The following is a 16,631-nucleotide window of genomic DNA, read 5'->3' as shown; positions in this document are numbered from 1 at the left end:
TTCGCTGCGTTTACATTTTTCTCTTTCATTTGCAACCCCCCAATCTTCTTCTAAAATACTACTACATACAGTTATAAAAACAACTATTACTCCGTACTACCAACATGTATGTATATAGTAGAATAGTATAGAGCAGAATAGAAAAACAATAAAAAAATCAAAGGAAAAGAGACACAAGGGGATGCAGTCAGAAAATAGGTGGAAAGCCGACGGAACGGCCGCCGCCACGCCGCCGGAGGAGAGCGCGCGCATGGACGCCACCCCCGATCGCTCCATCGGCTTCTTCTCCGCCGTCTACTCCCGCCTCCGCGCCTCCGCTTGCCGCCGCAACGATGCTCACACCCACACCCACCTCCACCCGGGTCAGGAGGCAGCCGTCGCCCGCCGACCGGGGGACGCCGCCGCCGCGCCGCTTCGGTCGGAACCTCGCCTTCGTCTCCTTCAACCTCGAGGTCTCTATCTCTCAACTCCGCTGCGCTTCGCTGCTGCGCGTATTCCATCCAATTCCCCCTCGATTTTATTTATGCTCACACGTAACGTACTAATCATTGGAGGCGATCCGTGATCCCCCCGATTCAATTGGCTGCCATCCATTCATCAGTTCACCTACCTATACTACTAATGCCCTGCTGCCTTCTCTCCAATCTTGATTGCCCAGCTGCTGCTCTTTGCTTATGCATTCTGGAGGGCCAGAAGACGGAATTTCAACTGGAGGCAACCTCTTCAGCTGCTGCCCATGCTTGTAAACCCTGCTCTAGCTACGCTCATTTACGCTGCCTTTGTACGCTTCACCAGAACGCGTGCGTAGTCTCGATCAAACTCTCATATCTTGCACCCCGAGGCCAATTAAACTCCTGCCATCTAACCAAACAAACTCATCTTCCTTTGCAGCTGATCCCAAGGACAAGAAAACGCTCCAGCACCAAAATGACTCCGTGTCTCACGCCAACCGCCAAAACAGTGCCAAAGTTCGTCTTCTTCCTTCTTTACAATTCTCTGTTATAGGTGGCTACTTATGATATTGTCTGCCTGTTACTGCTCTCTCTCTCTCTCTCTCTTAAAAAAAATCGCTTCAGTGTACAAGTGTTACTTCACGTATCTGTAATTTGCATCATCTCGACCATTTTCTCTTGGCATGAGTGCATGACCATTCTCTTCCATTCTTTGTAATTAAGTATTTGTTTGTTTGATGCAGAAATGTGATCCTATGGATGACGCTACCAATTTTTCATCTGATACTGATCCTGCAGAAACTTCTAAACTTGGAAAACACCATAGTTCGAGTGTTAACTTCAGAGATGATGGTGGAGGGGATGTATCTTGGGGCCATAGCAAGGATGTCCAGCCAATATGTTCTGATAAAACACACATAACCAACAACAGCGCATTCAGACAACTAATCGAGTGGTTAGCTGAGCATTTATCTGATGATCCAGAGGACCCAAATCATCTGGAAGGGACTACCGTGGAACACCATAGCAAATCAGGAGCTGATGGTGCGGCTTGCTCTACTTTGCAGATAAACTCATTATTACCTGGTTGCAGTATTGTGCACATAGTTTCAAATGCTACAGTTCATGCTGACTTTAGTTCATCATCGATTTGCCCAAAATCAAATGGATGTCCGGCTGAAGAAGATGCTGTGCAAACAGCACAGACTGTGCCCAAATCAGACCTAGAGTTGCGTCATGGGGGAGTTGAGAATGAATCTTCCAAGTTCAATGTAGCAGAGGACAACTGGATGCCCTTCATTTTGGAGAAGGAGCTTTTAGTTAGTTCACATGCAGAAAAAAATATTGAGCCTCATTCGGGGACTTCAGGGTTCACCTTATGCAGTGAAGAGACTGAGAAAGAGGACGTTACTGGAGGTTTCTGCTTTGTTAAGATCAGTCCTGAGTTGAGCTTCTTATCCCCTTCGGAGTTAGTTGTGGAGGAAGGCAAGGATACCAGCGATAAAAAATCACTCGAGTTAGACAAAATGGATGGGGACAATGTAGCTGTCAATTCAGGGGAGGCTTTGTTGAGTATGTCTCTAGTCAATACTGCTGAACCAGACTATGGAACTGAAGGTTTCTCTTTGCACCCTCAAGATTCCAATATGATGGAGGTTCCTGCAGTTCCCAATATTTTTTCTGTTGCTCCTGAATCAAACCACCCAGCATCTCTGGAATTACCTGCAGAGAATTATGGGGACTCCAGTGATGCTCAAAGATGTGATGTGCACTTACCGGAGCAGAAAGGCCAGGAAGATTTTCTGGATCCACTTGTGGTCGATTCTTTTGAGGACTCATTTGCTACATCAGAATTTTTGTCACGCAGTACAGGTGCTGAGATGACTGAAGTTCTGGGTGTTGTCAAGGAAGGCTTGTCTGAGGGAGCATCTAACCATCAAAATGATGTTGTCGCTCCTTCAGCAGATGGCGGTGATGCCGAGAATGCGATGAGCTATTCAGTGTCTGTCGAACTCATCCCAAACCCAACATAATGGAAGCTCTTCAAAACGGTCAGGAAACATCATCCGATGCAATACACCACAGCAGTTTTGGTTCAGGGATTTTCTTAGCTTCAAATGAGATTAGTAATGATAAAGCTTATTCAAGTAACTCAAATTCTTACAATTTATATGCCAACTCAATGGAAAATGAAGAATTTCTTGCTAGTAAAGGAAGAGGTTCTGTTTCTAAAGATGAAATGGACTTTGCTTTTCTGGACACTTCCATCTTGCTAGATGAGGTTAAAAGTGGAGAAAGTTGGACAGATAGCGATGAATGTTCTCGATGTATTCCAGAAAGCAATAGAACCCAGTCTCTTCATGGTGACAAACAAGCTTTACCTAGGACATCTGAGAGAGCTAATTTTGGTCTTGAGGAAAGTCTCATATCTCTAGACCAGGAAATAAACCTGGAAATATTTTCTCTCTATTCCAGATCATCTTCATGTGTTTCAGAGGTAAATCTGACCGGAACTCTCAGGGGTGGCACATTTCCGGCACAAGAAAATCATCATGATTTCAGCTTTGATGAGAAGACCTCCATGATAATTCCCAATGTGAAGCATGCAGAGAATTATACAGACAATGCAAGGTCTTCTGAACTTATTCCAGAAATCAACATGATAGAAACTCTTAATGTCAGCAAGGAAGCAACTGCTCCTTTAGAACATGAAGTTTCTTCAAATTATGACATTAGTTTGAAAGCTCCTGATGTAGGCAATGGCGTCGAAAAATTTGAGAACTCCCTGGACGTATTGTTGTGGTCACTTGGTCCAGTAGTTGATGCATCTGAAAGCTTGCAAGCTGCTCAGGGTTTCTCTAAGCTGCAATCTGAAAATAATTTTGCATTTGGTTTTCAAGGACCTGAAAGAGCAATTGTTTCCACCTCCCAATATGAGGTTGATAGTTTAGAAAAAAAATGTCTCAGATTCTATGTGTGCTGATGAAGCAACCATGAATGGAGATATACAAGGTATCAGTAAATCACCATCTCAGTCACAAGTTGAACTCCCTGGGGCCTATGTTACTACAGACAAGGTCAATCATCCAGAGCACTCGAGATCCTCCTCATCTGTTCTTGATGACAAGTTGATAGAACTTTGTTGGCGCCCACCAACGTCACCTGGCGATGACGCCCGCAGACGCCAAGTTTGGAGTGACAGTATTTCATGAGCCACAAATAAATCCGCAAGCGCACGGAATACCGCTGTAGTATTTTACCCGGGAGTATACCGGGGTGTCATTTATATTTCCGCAGGGAAGACGATGAGTGGGAGAGTATATAGATTAGTTCGTGAGCTCTATCTAGATTGAATATTCTCATGCATAAACAGGGGTAAGATAATAACATGGTAGGAGGTAGTGTGACACACACACAAACTACCCTCTTGGATAAATAAAAGATAAAGATTGCTTTAGGCCGGGAGCAAGGTAAAAGTCAGAGCTCGAGTCACTGTGCTAGGCTAGCTATATCTACACTTTCTCATTAGTTAGCTTGTCAGAGATTAAACTACACAACAGGGAGATCGCTATCGAAGTAACAGGAGGAGCCCGTACACCCCGGCGACTTTATGTACCTCCTACCCCCATACCGAACGTGGAGGATTACTAAAAGACTCGGATAGGGCTGTCCACCTGCCGGCTACCTCTACAAACCATGGGTATAGTTGACATCCAGCAACTCTTAGCTAATCTAGACACCATGTCTATACTAGTAAGGGATACTCTAGTGTCTTGCGCGGAGCCCCCACCCTCCGGATGGACAGACATCACACTAGAGCAATCATACGAATACTAGAACAGTTGATAGAGTTCTAGGAACAAAAGACTAACTATCTCCAGCACAGGGCAATTATGCAATGAGATCATTGAATAATAATGCAACCATGACAAGAAGCATATACTCGATAACTCAGAATATACTTCAAACAGATATCGGTAACCATAGTCTAATTCTATTACAAACGACCGAATATTACAAGAGAGAGCTAGAGATGAACCCATACCAGACTCTCGAGCAACTCCGGCGACTCGATGACTCCTAGACTTCTCCTAAACTCCACTAAATCTAAAGACCATGCAAGAAGGAACTTGAGAGGTGAGTGAAGTGAGGTGTGTGTCCTATTCTCTACCACCCCTTGTATTTATAGGAGGGAGCCACCGGCCGCAGCACCCCAAACCGACCTAAAAGAGCAACAGGGAGGCGCCATGTGGCAAAGTTGTGGCGGTGGGGCCCATGGGCCTGGTCGGCCGGCCTGCCCTGGCCGCCAACCGCCCCCAACTGCTGGGGGTTGGGCTTGTCTGGGCCTCCTTATTTGATCCACGCTGGGGTTGGCCTGTCTTGACTTGTTTTGCTTCGGTTCTTGGGCTACACTTGGTCAATTTGAGCCTGAATCGGTACTCTGATATTTTCTGTGATTTTCTGCTGGGCCAAAGTGTGCTTGCAACCTGCATATTAGCTCAAAAACACAACTTGCATATTCTAGAAGGTAAAATGTTGTTTAGGGACTTTATTGAATATAAGTACGTGTAAGAAATGCAAACTCTCATGATTTTCTGATCAAGTTGACGCTTGGAAATGGTCGTTAGTGAGCGTCAACAAATTTGCAGCAGATAAAGAAAGATCTTTTGATCCTAAAGAAGAAAATCCATCTAATTTGCAGGAGACACCACCATCTGAAAGTCTTTCAAACAATCTGATGTGTGCTTCTGCTTCACATACCAGCAAAAAGGATTCTGTAACATTTTCTGTGAAAGCATTTCCTGATCCTTCAGTGGAAGACGTTGATACTTTTGATAAGATTTCTGGTGATGAACAGAGCAATAAGTCACCAAAGGAAAATGCCCTCGATTGTGAGCAGATAGTCAGAACTCAAACTGAGGTTAACTCTATTGAAAGCCGGGATTTCACTGAAACTTCAAATTGTAATTGCACTCAAGCTTCTGAAAGCGTCAATGAAGGGTTTTTTGAGCAAGAACATCAAGGACCAGAATTGGTGCTTAGTCAGGTGGGCATGACCTTCGTGGATGAGGGCGAGGAAATTGAGAAGTATCTTGGTAGTTCCAGTACCGCTTGTGCTTTGGAGACTCTCCAAGTACTGCCTGTAAGTGCTAGAAGTGAAGAAGGTACACCTTTGGAATGAACTTACTGCTGTTCAATGTGCTGGTTTGTTTTGATGCACAAATTTTGCATTCCAACTTTTTTCTAAGATGAGGAAAACAAAATACGAGTATAAGAAGAAAAAAACAATCAGAGAAACGATAATGCTAGTGAAAATGTCAAAGTAAATGGGGCAGTTTGACATTCCTTTTTCAATAATAATAACTATATGCAGAGGCCAGGGGATGTGCTTCCATTATCTAAAATATTATCAGACACTATAGTTACTCATCAAAAAGAAAAAAACAGGACAGTATAATTATACTGCCTGACTTCATTGGAGAGAGAATATATGCATCTTTATTATTTGACGCCTCCTCTTCTTCAGGTTTTCTTGAGGCAAGTAAAGTGCGTGAGTTGTGTTGCACAGATAATGAACTAAAAGGCACTAAAGTTAACAATATGGAAGAGGAAGTTCAAGACTTAGACAAGGACCATGAGGTGAGTCACACACCCTCAGATGTTGCCTTGAACTTCTATCTTCTTTACTGAGGCGAGTTTCTCACTTGCTAAAACCTGGTTTTACAACATAGTTGAACTCTACTTACTGCCTTTGTATGATTGGGGGCACAGAAGAGTCCCTAGGTCTTCTTCAGGCTTGAGATTGCACCTGCTCTGGCAGAAAAGCCTTTTGCAAAGCTTTATTCAAAAGATGTTCCTTGGGGAGATTTGCCGATGGGTGCAATCAACGATCTTGAAGATTCACGACTAGCTGTTTCAGCAGAGGAAACAGGAACCTGTTATTCACAATCACCAGTAGCACTGGGTGCAGTACTGCATGCGAGTTAGCAGATGTGGTGCGGTGAACCTGTCTGTAATGATACCAATACACTTAATGCCCCTCTACCTTCATGCATTTCAGATGCTCAGTAGAATGCTCACAGTTCACCTTCTGAACAGCCTCGCAAGAACATCTAGAGGCCTGTGATGGAAACAGGTTCAATTGTTTTGGTGGTGAATCTTCTAGCAACTGGGATACAACAAGTACAGTTTGATGAGTAACAGTTCTATAGCAAGACTGGTCAGAGAGTGGGACCATTGATGGAGCTTTTGTACAGAGTGGTATGTGAATTTCCTAAGATTTTCACCTCGTGGAATGTATGGAATCACCTCTGGATTAAGTTACTTGTGCGGTTGTGCATAAATCTCAGAATTGTTGAAAAGAGAAGTCCATCCTTTGGAGTTTCTTTTTTTGGGGCACATTTGTACATATCAGTATATTTTGGTAAATATGTTGACATCAGTAGCTCACGTGCAATATGTTAGAATGCCTCATTTCTTGTGGTGATAGCAGTTTAGATGAGTGCTTCTCAGGTCCAGTATTTTTTTGTTCTTTCGTATGAGTTGTGCTGTCCAAGTGTTTTTCTGGTGTAGAATACACTAACTTTTTGGTAATAGGTGCAAAAGAGAGAGGATTTGTTTGTGCATTTCATGTTGGTACTGCATATATATTCCAAATAGAATCTTATAGCTTTGTCATACTTTTGTACTTTTCTATTTCTGTGCACTGAAATAATTGATACCGTTTTCTTGTGGCGAGTCAATTATTGAGATTCTTGTTATCTTTCGGGTTTCATCTCTAGCCTACCCCAATTTGCTTGGAAAAAAAGGCTATGTTGTTGCTGCTTGTTATCTTATGGATTAATTATGCTCTTAAGTCTTAACCAGATGTGTGCAAGGATGCAAGATACTTTCGTTTTTTTTATTCTAACATGTTTGGTACTAATACAGAACTATAGCTCACTTCAATTTAATCCTGCATTATGCTTTCCTTGTATCAGAACCTCATTTCGCATAACAATCAATTCCCTTGTCATCTGCCGTACATCAATTTGAGTATGTTTATTCATTATTTGTGCAAAGGAATAGCCTGGCAGTGTTACACATAAGGCTTGTCCGATTTCCTGCCGGGTCAATCGCCACTTGATTGTGCAGCATTGTTTGCATGCTGCTAGTTGTCAGCTGAACTGATGCAACCCTGCAGTCATCAGGTCGGCAGACAATGATGGATGCTTCAAGTCTACAGTAACATTGTTGACTTGAATAAGTTATAGATCCCAGACTTAATATCTTGGCAATTAGAAGTAGTGTGGCTGAGTGTATAATGTCAACCTAATAAGATTTTGAGATCTGTTGACATGTCAAAGCACTAATGCTTTATTCGAACTCTTCTTTCTTAGAGCCTGAATGAGGACCCCTAGTGCTATCTGGCTGCTGAAAGATATGATTCTGACTTCTTAAAGACATGTTGTGTGATACACACTATTTATTCTTAATTTTTTTAATAAAAAGTCAACAGGACGAGTGAGGCCTTGTGAGTCGAAGAACCCCATTCCGCTACACTGCCTGTACGTTTGTCCTTGTCCCCTCGAAACCCATATCAATGTTCTGTGGTTGTTGCTTCAGGTACCTAAAACCATACTAAATGTTATCATTCATGAAATTCATCTTGAGCCTTTGAAATCATTTACGAATTGTTTTCACTAACCTTGTAAGAATATGTGTTCCTATTTTGCATTAAATTTGAAAGCTCAACTGAAACCATTCGTCTGGTTCTTTTGTTTCTCAGAAGCAAAATCTTAGTTGTATTTTTCTTGAGTTGACCTTATGCTTCTGATCCCTGATCTTGACTCGAGAGCAGCAGCTCCTTGTTGAACAGCCAACACTTGGCCACTTCTGAAGTATGTACTAATATAATGTGTCATAAAGAAAAAAAAAAGCACAGCTCTCAAGATTGATGGGCGGCAGCGATTGATCCTTCTTCTGCGACCAATCACGTTGCTACCACACGCCATGTCCTGGTTGTGGGCTCCTGTATGGAAGTCCATATGCAGAGAAACTGACTTGAGGAATTATTTAGAGAAAAGGGTTCTCCATTCTCCGGCATAAGGTCAGACATCACATTTCAGAATCTCCGAGTTATTAAATTTTGATTAATTTGTGAATCATTGCATGCTTTTGCCAGCTCAATTGTAGAACAGGTGTGGTGGGAGTGGTAGTTGCTGTGCGCAAAAAAATGTACGAGAAAGATTCCCTCCCGGAGGATATGCTGAATGAGGATAGTTCGTGCGCCAGTATCCTTTCTCATGGAAAAATGCTTCGTTGCAGTGTGGATGCTTTAGTGCAGCTGCTGTCTGGTAGGCTCCCTGGCTGCAATCTGGGGGGATGATACTCTTGTTTGAATGAACTATTCAGTTGAGATGTAGCTAGCGCTTGTGTGATTATGAAAAAACTATATGAAGCTCCACTGGTGACTAGCTCGAGAATGAAACGGATCAGATCGAGCTTATTGTTTAATCCCCTATGTTGAATGTAATCATGTTGTGCGTAGATGATGAGGCGAGAGGGGAGGGCGAGGGCCTCATCATCATCATCATCTTGTAAATTTGTGCCATTTGAAACAGGTAGTAAAGAATCCATGTGGACCCGCCCGCGAACTCGAATAGAAAAATGTCGGGTTTGGGCACTAGGGAAGGCAGCTGGAGGCGCCTCCAGATTTGGTTGGATCTCGTCTCCTGCTCTGGGCTTTGCTTGGTTGGCTTCGTATTCTAGGCCTTGTTTAGTTGCGTAAACTTTAGGGTGTAAAGTACTGTAACACTTTCGTTTGTATTTGGTAATTATTATCTGATTATGGGTTAACTAGACTTAAAAAATTCGTCTCGCAAATTATAGACAAACTGTGTAATTAGTTATTTTGTTTAGCTACATTTAATACTTTATGCATGTGTTCAAAGATTCGATGTGATGAGGAATCTTATAAAGTTTTGGAATTTTGAAGGCAACTAAACAAGATCCTAGACATAAGCATGCAGTAGTATTCAGTAAGCTGGCCTGTATAAATAAAAGAAAAATGGTGGCATGTATTGTTGCCTTCTTTTCTCACTTGTCTGCAGCAGGCAGGAGGCATGTCGACGATGACGGTGCCGCCAGAGCCGCCGCACCCGCACGTCCTGGCCGTGGACGATAGCATCGTCGACCGTGCGGTCATCTCCAGGCTCCTCCGCAGCTCCAAATACCGAGGTGTGTTGTCTGTGATTGCAGTTTGATCTTGACAATCTGTTTCCTTGACGGATTCGAATTTCATTTCTTTTGTTTGGTTGGTCATGGTGCATATCCAGTTACGACGGTGGACAGTGGCAAGAGAGCGTTGGAGGTTCTCAGCCTGGTAAGTAAGCTAACTCTTGTTTCTCATTATTGTTTGCATCTTGTTGTCGATCGTTCGTTCGTCGGTCTCCTGACCAAATGAGTTGCGTACATGCATGTCCGTGTGCTGATGAAGCAGGACCGCGATGTGCACATGATCATCACGGATTACTGCATGCCGGAGATGAGCGGCTACGACCTCCTGAAGCGGGTGAAGGAGTCGGCGGAGCTGCGGGAGATCCCGGTGGTGATCATGTCGTCGGAGAACTCGCCGACGAGGATCCGGCGGTGTCTGGAGGAGGGCGCCGAGGACTTCCTCATCAAGCCGGTGCGGGCGTCGGATGTGTCGCGCCTCTGCAGCCGCCTCACCCTCTAATCCAATGCAATACTACTGACCAATTGGAGCAAGTGCAGGCATGACATTCAGTTCAGGGTTGGAGCCTTGGAGGAGGACCCCGGACTGGGATGGAATCGAGGCTGTTTTGTTTGTGGATCATGATGGCATCGACCACTGTGTGTGTCTAGCTAGTCGCAAATATGGTTACTACTTACTAGTAGTGGTATATGTTGTTGTTGTTGTTATCAGAGCAGAGCATTTTGTTTGGTTCATTCAGCAGGTCCATCCAGTTACCTCTCGCCACTGATTCGATTGGATCGGATCCCAGATTCCCACTTCAATCCCAACCACGGGACAGGGCTCTCATCTCACCTTGATCGCTCGCAGGAGGGCGAGCTCGAGGAGCTCGAGAAGGGGGTCCAGCCCTCCTGGGGGAAGCTGGTCGAGCCGCTCGAGCGCATCACCGACAGGCTCGAGGTCATCTGGGGAATGGTCGACCACCTCAAGGCCGTCAAGGACTCTGCCGATCTCCGCGCCGCCGTCGAGCAAGTCCAGGTCCGGGAGTGGGAGCGTCCTCAACATAATATAATAATTAGGATTTCCTTGCATTACCAACTGGACTCGTATATCATCTCATCTACCATCCATCTGTATGTATGCTTGATGATGGATTTCATCAACCCAGTGGATTTCTCTTTCGTTTCACAGCCTGACAAAGTCAAGTTTCAACTAAGGCTGGGCCAGAGCAAGCCTATCTACCAAGCTTTCCAGGCCATTAGAAACTCTTCTGACTGGGACAGTCTCACTGATGCTCGCAAACGTATAGTAGAAGGTGACCTTCTCTGCATGACACACAACCTCCTCTCCTGTCCTGCCATGATAAAGCATCACTTATTTCTCACGTCCAGCGATCCCAGTAGGCTAATAGTATTTCTTCTCTCCATTATCAGCTCAAATAAAGGAGGCTGTTCTCAGTGGAGTTGCACTTGAGGGTGAACAGAGGGAGAAATTCAACCAAATCGAACAAGTAAGCTCAGAGATATCACTTCCACAATCCGACTCACGAATTTATGTCTGATTGTCTCTTGTCATTTCTGCTCATGTACCTCACTATGTGGTTAATGGAGTGCTAACCTCATTCCAGGAGCTTGAAAAACTGTCACAAAAGTTCAGCGAAAATGTGCTGGACGCAACAAAGAAATTTGAGAAATTAATTACTGATAAGAAAGAAATTGATGGGTTGCCTGCTACAGCCCTTGGTTTAGCAGCACAAACTGCCGTGTCAAAGGTATGAGCGGTAAACACTGGCATGAAATCTGAGAAGCTATTTCCTCTATTAGTCCTTATGCTGACAAGCAATATTGCCAGGGTCATGAAAATGCTACAGCTGAAAATGGACCTTGGGTCATCACATTGGACGCACCAAGTTATATCGCTGTTATGCAACACGCTCGCAACAGGGCTCTCCGTGAAGAAGTCTATCGTGCTTATCTAACCCGTGCCTCTAGTGGTGAACTTGATAACACCCATATCATCACTCAAATTCTGAAGTTAAGGCTAGAGAAGGCTAAAATTCTTGGATACAAGAACTATGCTGAGGTGATTGTGCGCTTCTTTCTTTCCCCGAATTAAGAGGAGTGTGCAGTTATTGTGTTTAACTAATTGATTATACCGTGTAGGTAAGCATGGCTCAGAAGATGGCAACTGTTGAACGAGTTGGAGAGCTTCTCGAGAAGCTGCGTGCGGCTTCCTGGGATCATGCTGTTAAAGGTACAGCCAACCGCATTGTTGTTCTTCCTTTATTGTTTAGTTCTTTTGGACACAGTGAGGAGGCTGTCTACTTTCTTGTATTTTTCTTTTGCATCACTTGCTTTAAGGTTTGTACTAACATATCAAGTTTTTATCCATGGATCCAGAACTTTGCCTATTCCACTACAACTTCAATAGTTAGCAGCATTTAAATATACATGTATTTTGGATTACTTGTATTGTAGCTTAATTTTTACATTTGCAGTTATGTTTCAAACCTTTTTGTTTGTGTTAGCCTTTGAGATCAGCCAACAGAAGTAGCTACAATTATCTGTTAGCATGGTATTTTTAATCTGCACATATCTTCTCATGTGTGGAGACATTAGGCTGAACATCATTTTCTTTCTTTGGCATGCATCTCACTGCTGATTTATCTTTTCAGATATGGAAGATCTAAAAATCTTTGCGAAAGATTCTGGTTCTCCAGAAGCTACTGATTTGACTCACTGGGACCTTACGTTCTGGAGTGAACGACTGAGGGAGTCTAAATATGATATCAATGAGGTTTGCTCATTGTTTGACTTAGCTATCTTCATAATTTCTGCCGCAAGCTCCAAAGTTTCTTTTAGTCTGCTCCTAGTACTTCTCTAAAGATGTTCTTCTTCAGTCCATTTTGATTTTCATTCCTCTAGACATGTATTCCGAATTGCATTCAATTTTCAATATGAGCTCATGCTAAAGTGCCACTATATCTTTTAGCCTAGAAAGAAACAATCATTGAGCGTAACTGAGCACTGCCTTTGCAGGAAGAACTGCGTCCTTATTTTGCACTGCCCAAGGTTATGGATGGCCTCTTCACTCTGGCAAATAAGCTTTTCGGGGCGAGCGTTGAACCTGCAGATGGACTAGCTCCTGTAAGTACCTGTTCACTTTTCTGCACGAAATACCATTTCTGCAAATTTTTGACAAGCGACTGCGTTTCAGGTATGGCACAGCGATGTCAAATTTTACTGTGTCAAAGACTCTTCCAATATCCCTGTTGCTTATTTCTACTTTGATCCATATTCAAGACCATCTGAAAAGCGTGGAGGGGCTTGGATGAATGTGGTGTTTTCTCGCAGTCGGGTCCTAGCTCGCAATGGTTTGCCTTCTAGGCTGCCTGTTGCTCATATGGTGTGCAATCAGACTCCACCAGTTGGTGATAAGCCCAGTCTCATGACCTTCCGTGAGGTAAGTAATAATATTTGTGAGGATATCTGGAGGAAGTACTGAAGTACAATGTGCCTGATTATGATAGTAACGAAATTGCATTGCATGTGTCTTCTGTAGGTTGAAACTGTGTTCCATGAATTTGGCCATGCTCTTCAGCATATGCTTACTAAGCAAGATGAAGGCTATGTTGCTGGTATTCGTGGAGTTGAATGGGATGCTGTAGAGTTACCCTCCCAGTTCATGGAAAACTGGTGCTATCACAAGTATGATGGGTCCATCTCATCTGGCATTAGCTCAAATCTCCCATTCGAGTAACTAATTGATCTGTTGCTGCTGTAACAGGGATACTCTCTTGAGCATTGCAAAACACTACGAAACTGGGGAAACCCTTCCAGAAGAAATTTATGCGAAGCTTGTTGCTGCAAAGAATTTCCGTGCTGGCACCTTCAGCCTGCGCCAGGTGCCTTAGTTTGTTTCTACTCATGGTGTCATCAAGTTTTAACTTGTAGTAACTTTTGCCATTATGGTTACATAACATACACCATACTTTTGTCATGCTATTAATTTCTTTCTTTGTTTTGAAGTTGTTGCATGCTTAATTCTTGGTATGCCTTATGAATGCTGTAGCATAAGCTTTCTTTTTCTGCTTATACTTATATGTTATTATTGTTATTGTTGTTGTTGTTGTTGTTGTTGTTATAAAGGACTAGTCCATGCCATTTCACCCTCCTTTCTCTTGGACTTCCCTCCGCAGATACGTTTTGCCAGTGTAGATATGGAACTGCATACAACTTATGATCCTTATGGCTCACTCTCCATATATGATGTTGACCGAAGAGTTGCAGAACGAACACAAGTTTTTGCTCCTCTGCCCGAGGACAGATTCCTGTGCAGCTTTAGCCATATATTTGCAGGTTTGCAATGTTGTCTAACGTGTTTATCAAGTTTTTGAGTTCATGACAAGATGGCTTCTGATTTCGTTAACTCTTTTGTTTATTGACAACCTGCAGGTGGCTATGCTGCTGGATACTACAGCTACAAGGTATCATTGTTCTTTTGATGAATACCTTTTCTTCCCTGACCTTATATTCCTTGAATGCTCCTTGACGATATGCTAAAACCAGTATCTTCTCATATCGTCCTTGCAGTGGGCTGAAGTATTGTCAGCTGATGCATTCTCAGCTTTTGAAGATGCTGGTTTGGATAATGAGAAGGTATGTTTTCACCAAAGGGAAATTAGGATTGATTGTAGGTATACAGAGAGGGGCAGAGGTCAACTTTTTTTTTTCATCCTCTCAACCAATTTACATTGATATAATTATAATGTTATGAACTCCTGTTTTGAGTAGGCAATTGAGGAAACTGGCAGACGATTCAGAGACACAGTTCTTGCACTTGGAGGTGGAAAGTCTCCACTTGAGGTAAGGCTTAGCATGCTCTCCCATCTAGGACTGATTGTTTACATCCTGTTGCAAGCAATGCAATTTGTACAATTTTGTTTTCGGTTGGTTTGAGTTTTGTGCAATTGAAACTAATGCACTCTTGTACCTGACTGCAGGTGTTTATTTCTTTCCGAGGACGGGAGCCTTCACCTGAGCCACTTCTTAGGCACAACGGCTTGCTTCCTGTTGCTTCTTAGGCACAACAGCTGAGCAGAATTAGGTTTATAGCTCGTTCAGTATCCTGGTACAACATGAGCCGTTTGACGTGATAACACCATTATATTATATTAATTGCACATTGAATTTTAATCAGAGCTGATGAAAAGTTGCAAAGGCACACCGCACGCCACGGAGGGAAGGAGCTGCTACTCGCACGCTCGCCATGCCATGCCGTTCAAGGGTGCAACCATTGGCAAGCTAGCTTGCTGAGTATAATCCGACCAGTGTCGTCAAAGCAAAAAGGCCCATGCATCCTCGAGGGTAGCTGTTCCCAAGAGCCGGAGGTGCCCATGCAATTCTGTGACGGCAGCCATGATCTCCCGCATCCGCGGGTGCGAGCGGTCGCCGGCGACGAACTCGCAGGCGACGCCGTCCACCTCCAGCATGCTGCAGCCTGGCACCTTTGCCACGTTCCTCTGGTCCATGGCGCGGCGGACCCTGGCCACCTGCTCCCACTCGCTCCAGGCGGCGTACATGTTGGAGAGCTGGACGTGCACCCCGCTGTGGTCGAGCCCCTGCTCTGCCAGCCACTCCACCACCTGCTTGCCGACGTCGACGTCGCCCTGCGCCGCGCACGCGCTCAGCAGCGCGCCCAGCACGTACGAGTCGGGCCTCATCGGCATGGAGCGCACCACGGCCAGGGCCTCCCTCAGCCGCCCGGCGCGGCCGAGCACGTCCACCAGGCACCCGTAGTGCTCCACGCCCGGCTGCACGCCGTGCTCCGCGGCCATGCTCCGGAATATCTCCCTGGCGCGGCCGACGAGGCCCGCGCGGCCGCAGGCGGTGAGCACGCAGATGAAGGTCACCTCGTTGGGGCGCACCCCTTCCGCCTGCATCTCCCCGAACAGCTCCATGGCCTCCCGGCAGCGGCCGTGGTCCGACAGCCCCGAGATCATGGCCGTGTAGGCGAACACGTCGCGCTGCGCCGGCGTGGCGGCGGCGAACACCTGCCTCGCCGCGTCCAGGCTCCCGCACTTGGCGTACATGTCCACCAGCGCCGTCGTCACCACGCCGTCCATCCCGACCCCGACCCCGACCCCAACGCGTTCATCTGCATGTCCCGAAGCACAGGGACGACGGGCGGCGACCAAGCAGTTGGCGTGCACCCACCTGCCCTGCTCCAGCGCCCCCAGCGCCCCGCAGGCGGTGAGCACGCCGACCACCGCCGCCCTGTTGGGGCGGGCGCCGGACCTGAGCATGTCCTCGAACAGCCGAACGGCGTCGGCGAAGCCGCCCGCGGCGACGTAGGCGCTGAGCATGGCGCTCCAGGAGACGTCGTTCCTGCGGGGCATTCCGTCGAACAGGGCGCGCGCTTCGCCCAGCCGGCCGGCCCTGGCGCAGGCCGTGAGGAGCGACGTCCAGGAGCAGACGTCGGCAGCGCGGGAGGAGAGAGCGCCGTCGAAGAGGCGGCGGGCGGAGGGCAGGAGGCCGTGGGAGGCGTAGGCGTGGATGAGGCCGTTGGCGACGTAGGCGTGGGCTTCCCAGGCGAGGACGACTGCGAGGGCGTGTAGCGAGGAGACGAGGCGCGCAACGTCGGAGCCTGGGGAGTCGGCGGAAGCTTTGAGGAGGAAGGAGAAGGCGTAGTTGTTTGGTCGGAAGGCCGGGAGGATGCTGCGGAGGCGCGGGAAGAGGCGGAGGGTGCCGAGCGGGTGCAGCGAGCGGAGGAGCTGGTTTGGGAGGAAGCGGTCGGCGAGGAGGGGCGAGGACGAGGTGAGCAGCTGCGCGTGCACCTGCCGGAGCTGCGCGGCGCTCAGCGACGGCCGGCACAGCAGCTGCAGCGCCGCCGCCGCCGCCGCCATGACTCACTCTTTTCGCGGCCCACTTGGTTGGTGTATCAATCAATCAGATGGGCTTGGTATGGGCCGTGGGCGGCCCAAC

At 46.1% G+C, this 16,631-nt stretch overlaps 3 protein-coding genes across 12 annotated transcripts; 2 read left to right on the top strand and 1 right to left on the bottom strand.

Annotated features, from left to right (window-relative positions):
- Positions 1-156: 156 nt before the first annotated feature.
- Positions 157-10,394, top strand: LOC120657712 (two-component response regulator ORR3-like). 10 transcript variants are annotated; one of them, XM_039936129.1, is made up of 9 exons: positions 157-452; positions 659-800; positions 892-968; positions 1,196-5,617; positions 5,980-6,092; positions 6,225-8,541; positions 8,617-9,671; positions 9,770-9,816; positions 9,934-10,394. In XM_039936129.1, exons 7-9 carry the CDS (start codon positions 9,557-9,559, stop codon positions 10,168-10,170), a joined length of 399 nt encoding a protein of 132 aa, XP_039792063.1. In that variant the 5' UTR covers positions 157-452; positions 659-800; positions 892-968; positions 1,196-5,617; positions 5,980-6,092; positions 6,225-8,541; positions 8,617-9,556; the 3' UTR covers positions 10,171-10,394. The 10 variants fall into 10 exon arrangements, 4 of the variants coding, with proteins under 4 accessions (XP_039792063.1, XP_039792060.1, XP_039792061.1 ...); XR_005668276.1 differs by lacking the exons at positions 8,617-9,671; positions 9,770-9,816; positions 9,934-10,394 and having other exon boundaries at positions 659-742; positions 1,196-3,529; positions 5,155-5,617; positions 6,225-7,195; XR_005668275.1 differs by lacking the exons at positions 8,617-9,671; positions 9,770-9,816; positions 9,934-10,394 and having other exon boundaries at positions 659-781; positions 1,196-3,529; positions 5,155-5,617; positions 6,228-7,195.
- Positions 10,211-14,846, top strand: LOC120653791 (probable cytosolic oligopeptidase A). The gene is made up of 17 exons (XM_039931461.1): positions 10,211-10,273; positions 10,324-10,686; positions 10,840-10,963; positions 11,082-11,158; positions 11,276-11,419; positions 11,500-11,730; positions 11,811-11,901; positions 12,323-12,444; positions 12,687-12,794; positions 12,865-13,110; positions 13,210-13,355; positions 13,435-13,552; positions 13,847-14,006; positions 14,103-14,134; positions 14,241-14,306; positions 14,442-14,513; positions 14,651-14,846. Exons 1-17 carry the CDS (start codon positions 10,211-10,213, stop codon positions 14,729-14,731), a joined length of 2,244 nt encoding a protein of 747 aa, XP_039787395.1. The 3' UTR covers positions 14,732-14,846.
- LOC120657714 (pentatricopeptide repeat-containing protein At5g66520-like) lies at positions 14,362-16,580 on the bottom strand. Its single transcript, XM_039936130.1, has one exon. The coding sequence runs from the start codon at positions 16,550-16,552 to the stop codon at positions 14,984-14,986; it is 1,569 nt and encodes a 522-aa protein (XP_039792064.1). The 5' UTR covers positions 16,553-16,580; the 3' UTR covers positions 14,362-14,983.
- Between the last annotated feature and the right edge of the window lie 51 nt (positions 16,581-16,631).

The sequence above is a fragment of the Panicum virgatum genome, chromosome 1N (assembly GCF_016808335.1).
Source record: "Panicum virgatum strain AP13 chromosome 1N, P.virgatum_v5, whole genome shotgun sequence".
Lineage (NCBI taxonomy): Eukaryota > Viridiplantae > Streptophyta > Magnoliopsida > Poales > Poaceae > Panicum > Panicum virgatum.
The sequence above is the reverse complement of the archived record's forward strand: the minus strand, read 5'-3'. Positions and strand labels throughout refer to the sequence as shown.

What these genes read in the sequence shown, in the direction of transcription:
- LOC120657712 (XM_039936126.1), top strand. Translation starts at nt 182, where the DNA reads ATGCAGTCAGAAAATAGGTGGAAAGCCGACGGAACGGCCGCCGCCACG. An exon ending in TCGTCTCCTTCAACCTCGAG is followed by an intron (nt 453 to 658) that starts GTCTCTATCTCT and finishes TTGATTGCCCAG; the next exon opens with CTGCTGCTCTTTGCTTATGC. An exon ending in CGCTCATTTACGCTGCCTTT is followed by an intron (nt 782 to 891) that starts GTACGCTTCACC and finishes CTTCCTTTGCAG; the next exon opens with CTGATCCCAAGGACAAGAAA.
- LOC120653791 (XM_039931461.1), top strand. Translation starts at nt 10,211, where the DNA reads ATGACATTCAGTTCAGGGTTGGAGCCTTGGAGGAGGACCCCGGACTGG. An exon ending in GATACAAGAACTATGCTGAG is followed by an intron (nt 11,731 to 11,810) that starts GTGATTGTGCGC and finishes TATACCGTGTAG; the next exon opens with GTAAGCATGGCTCAGAAGAT. An exon ending in CTGGTTTGGATAATGAGAAG is followed by an intron (nt 14,307 to 14,441) that starts GTATGTTTTCAC and finishes TGTTTTGAGTAG; the next exon opens with GCAATTGAGGAAACTGGCAG.
- LOC120657714 (XM_039936130.1), bottom strand. Translation starts at nt 16,552, where the DNA reads ATGGCGGCGGCGGCGGCGGCGCTGCAGCTGCTGTGCCGGCCGTCGCTG.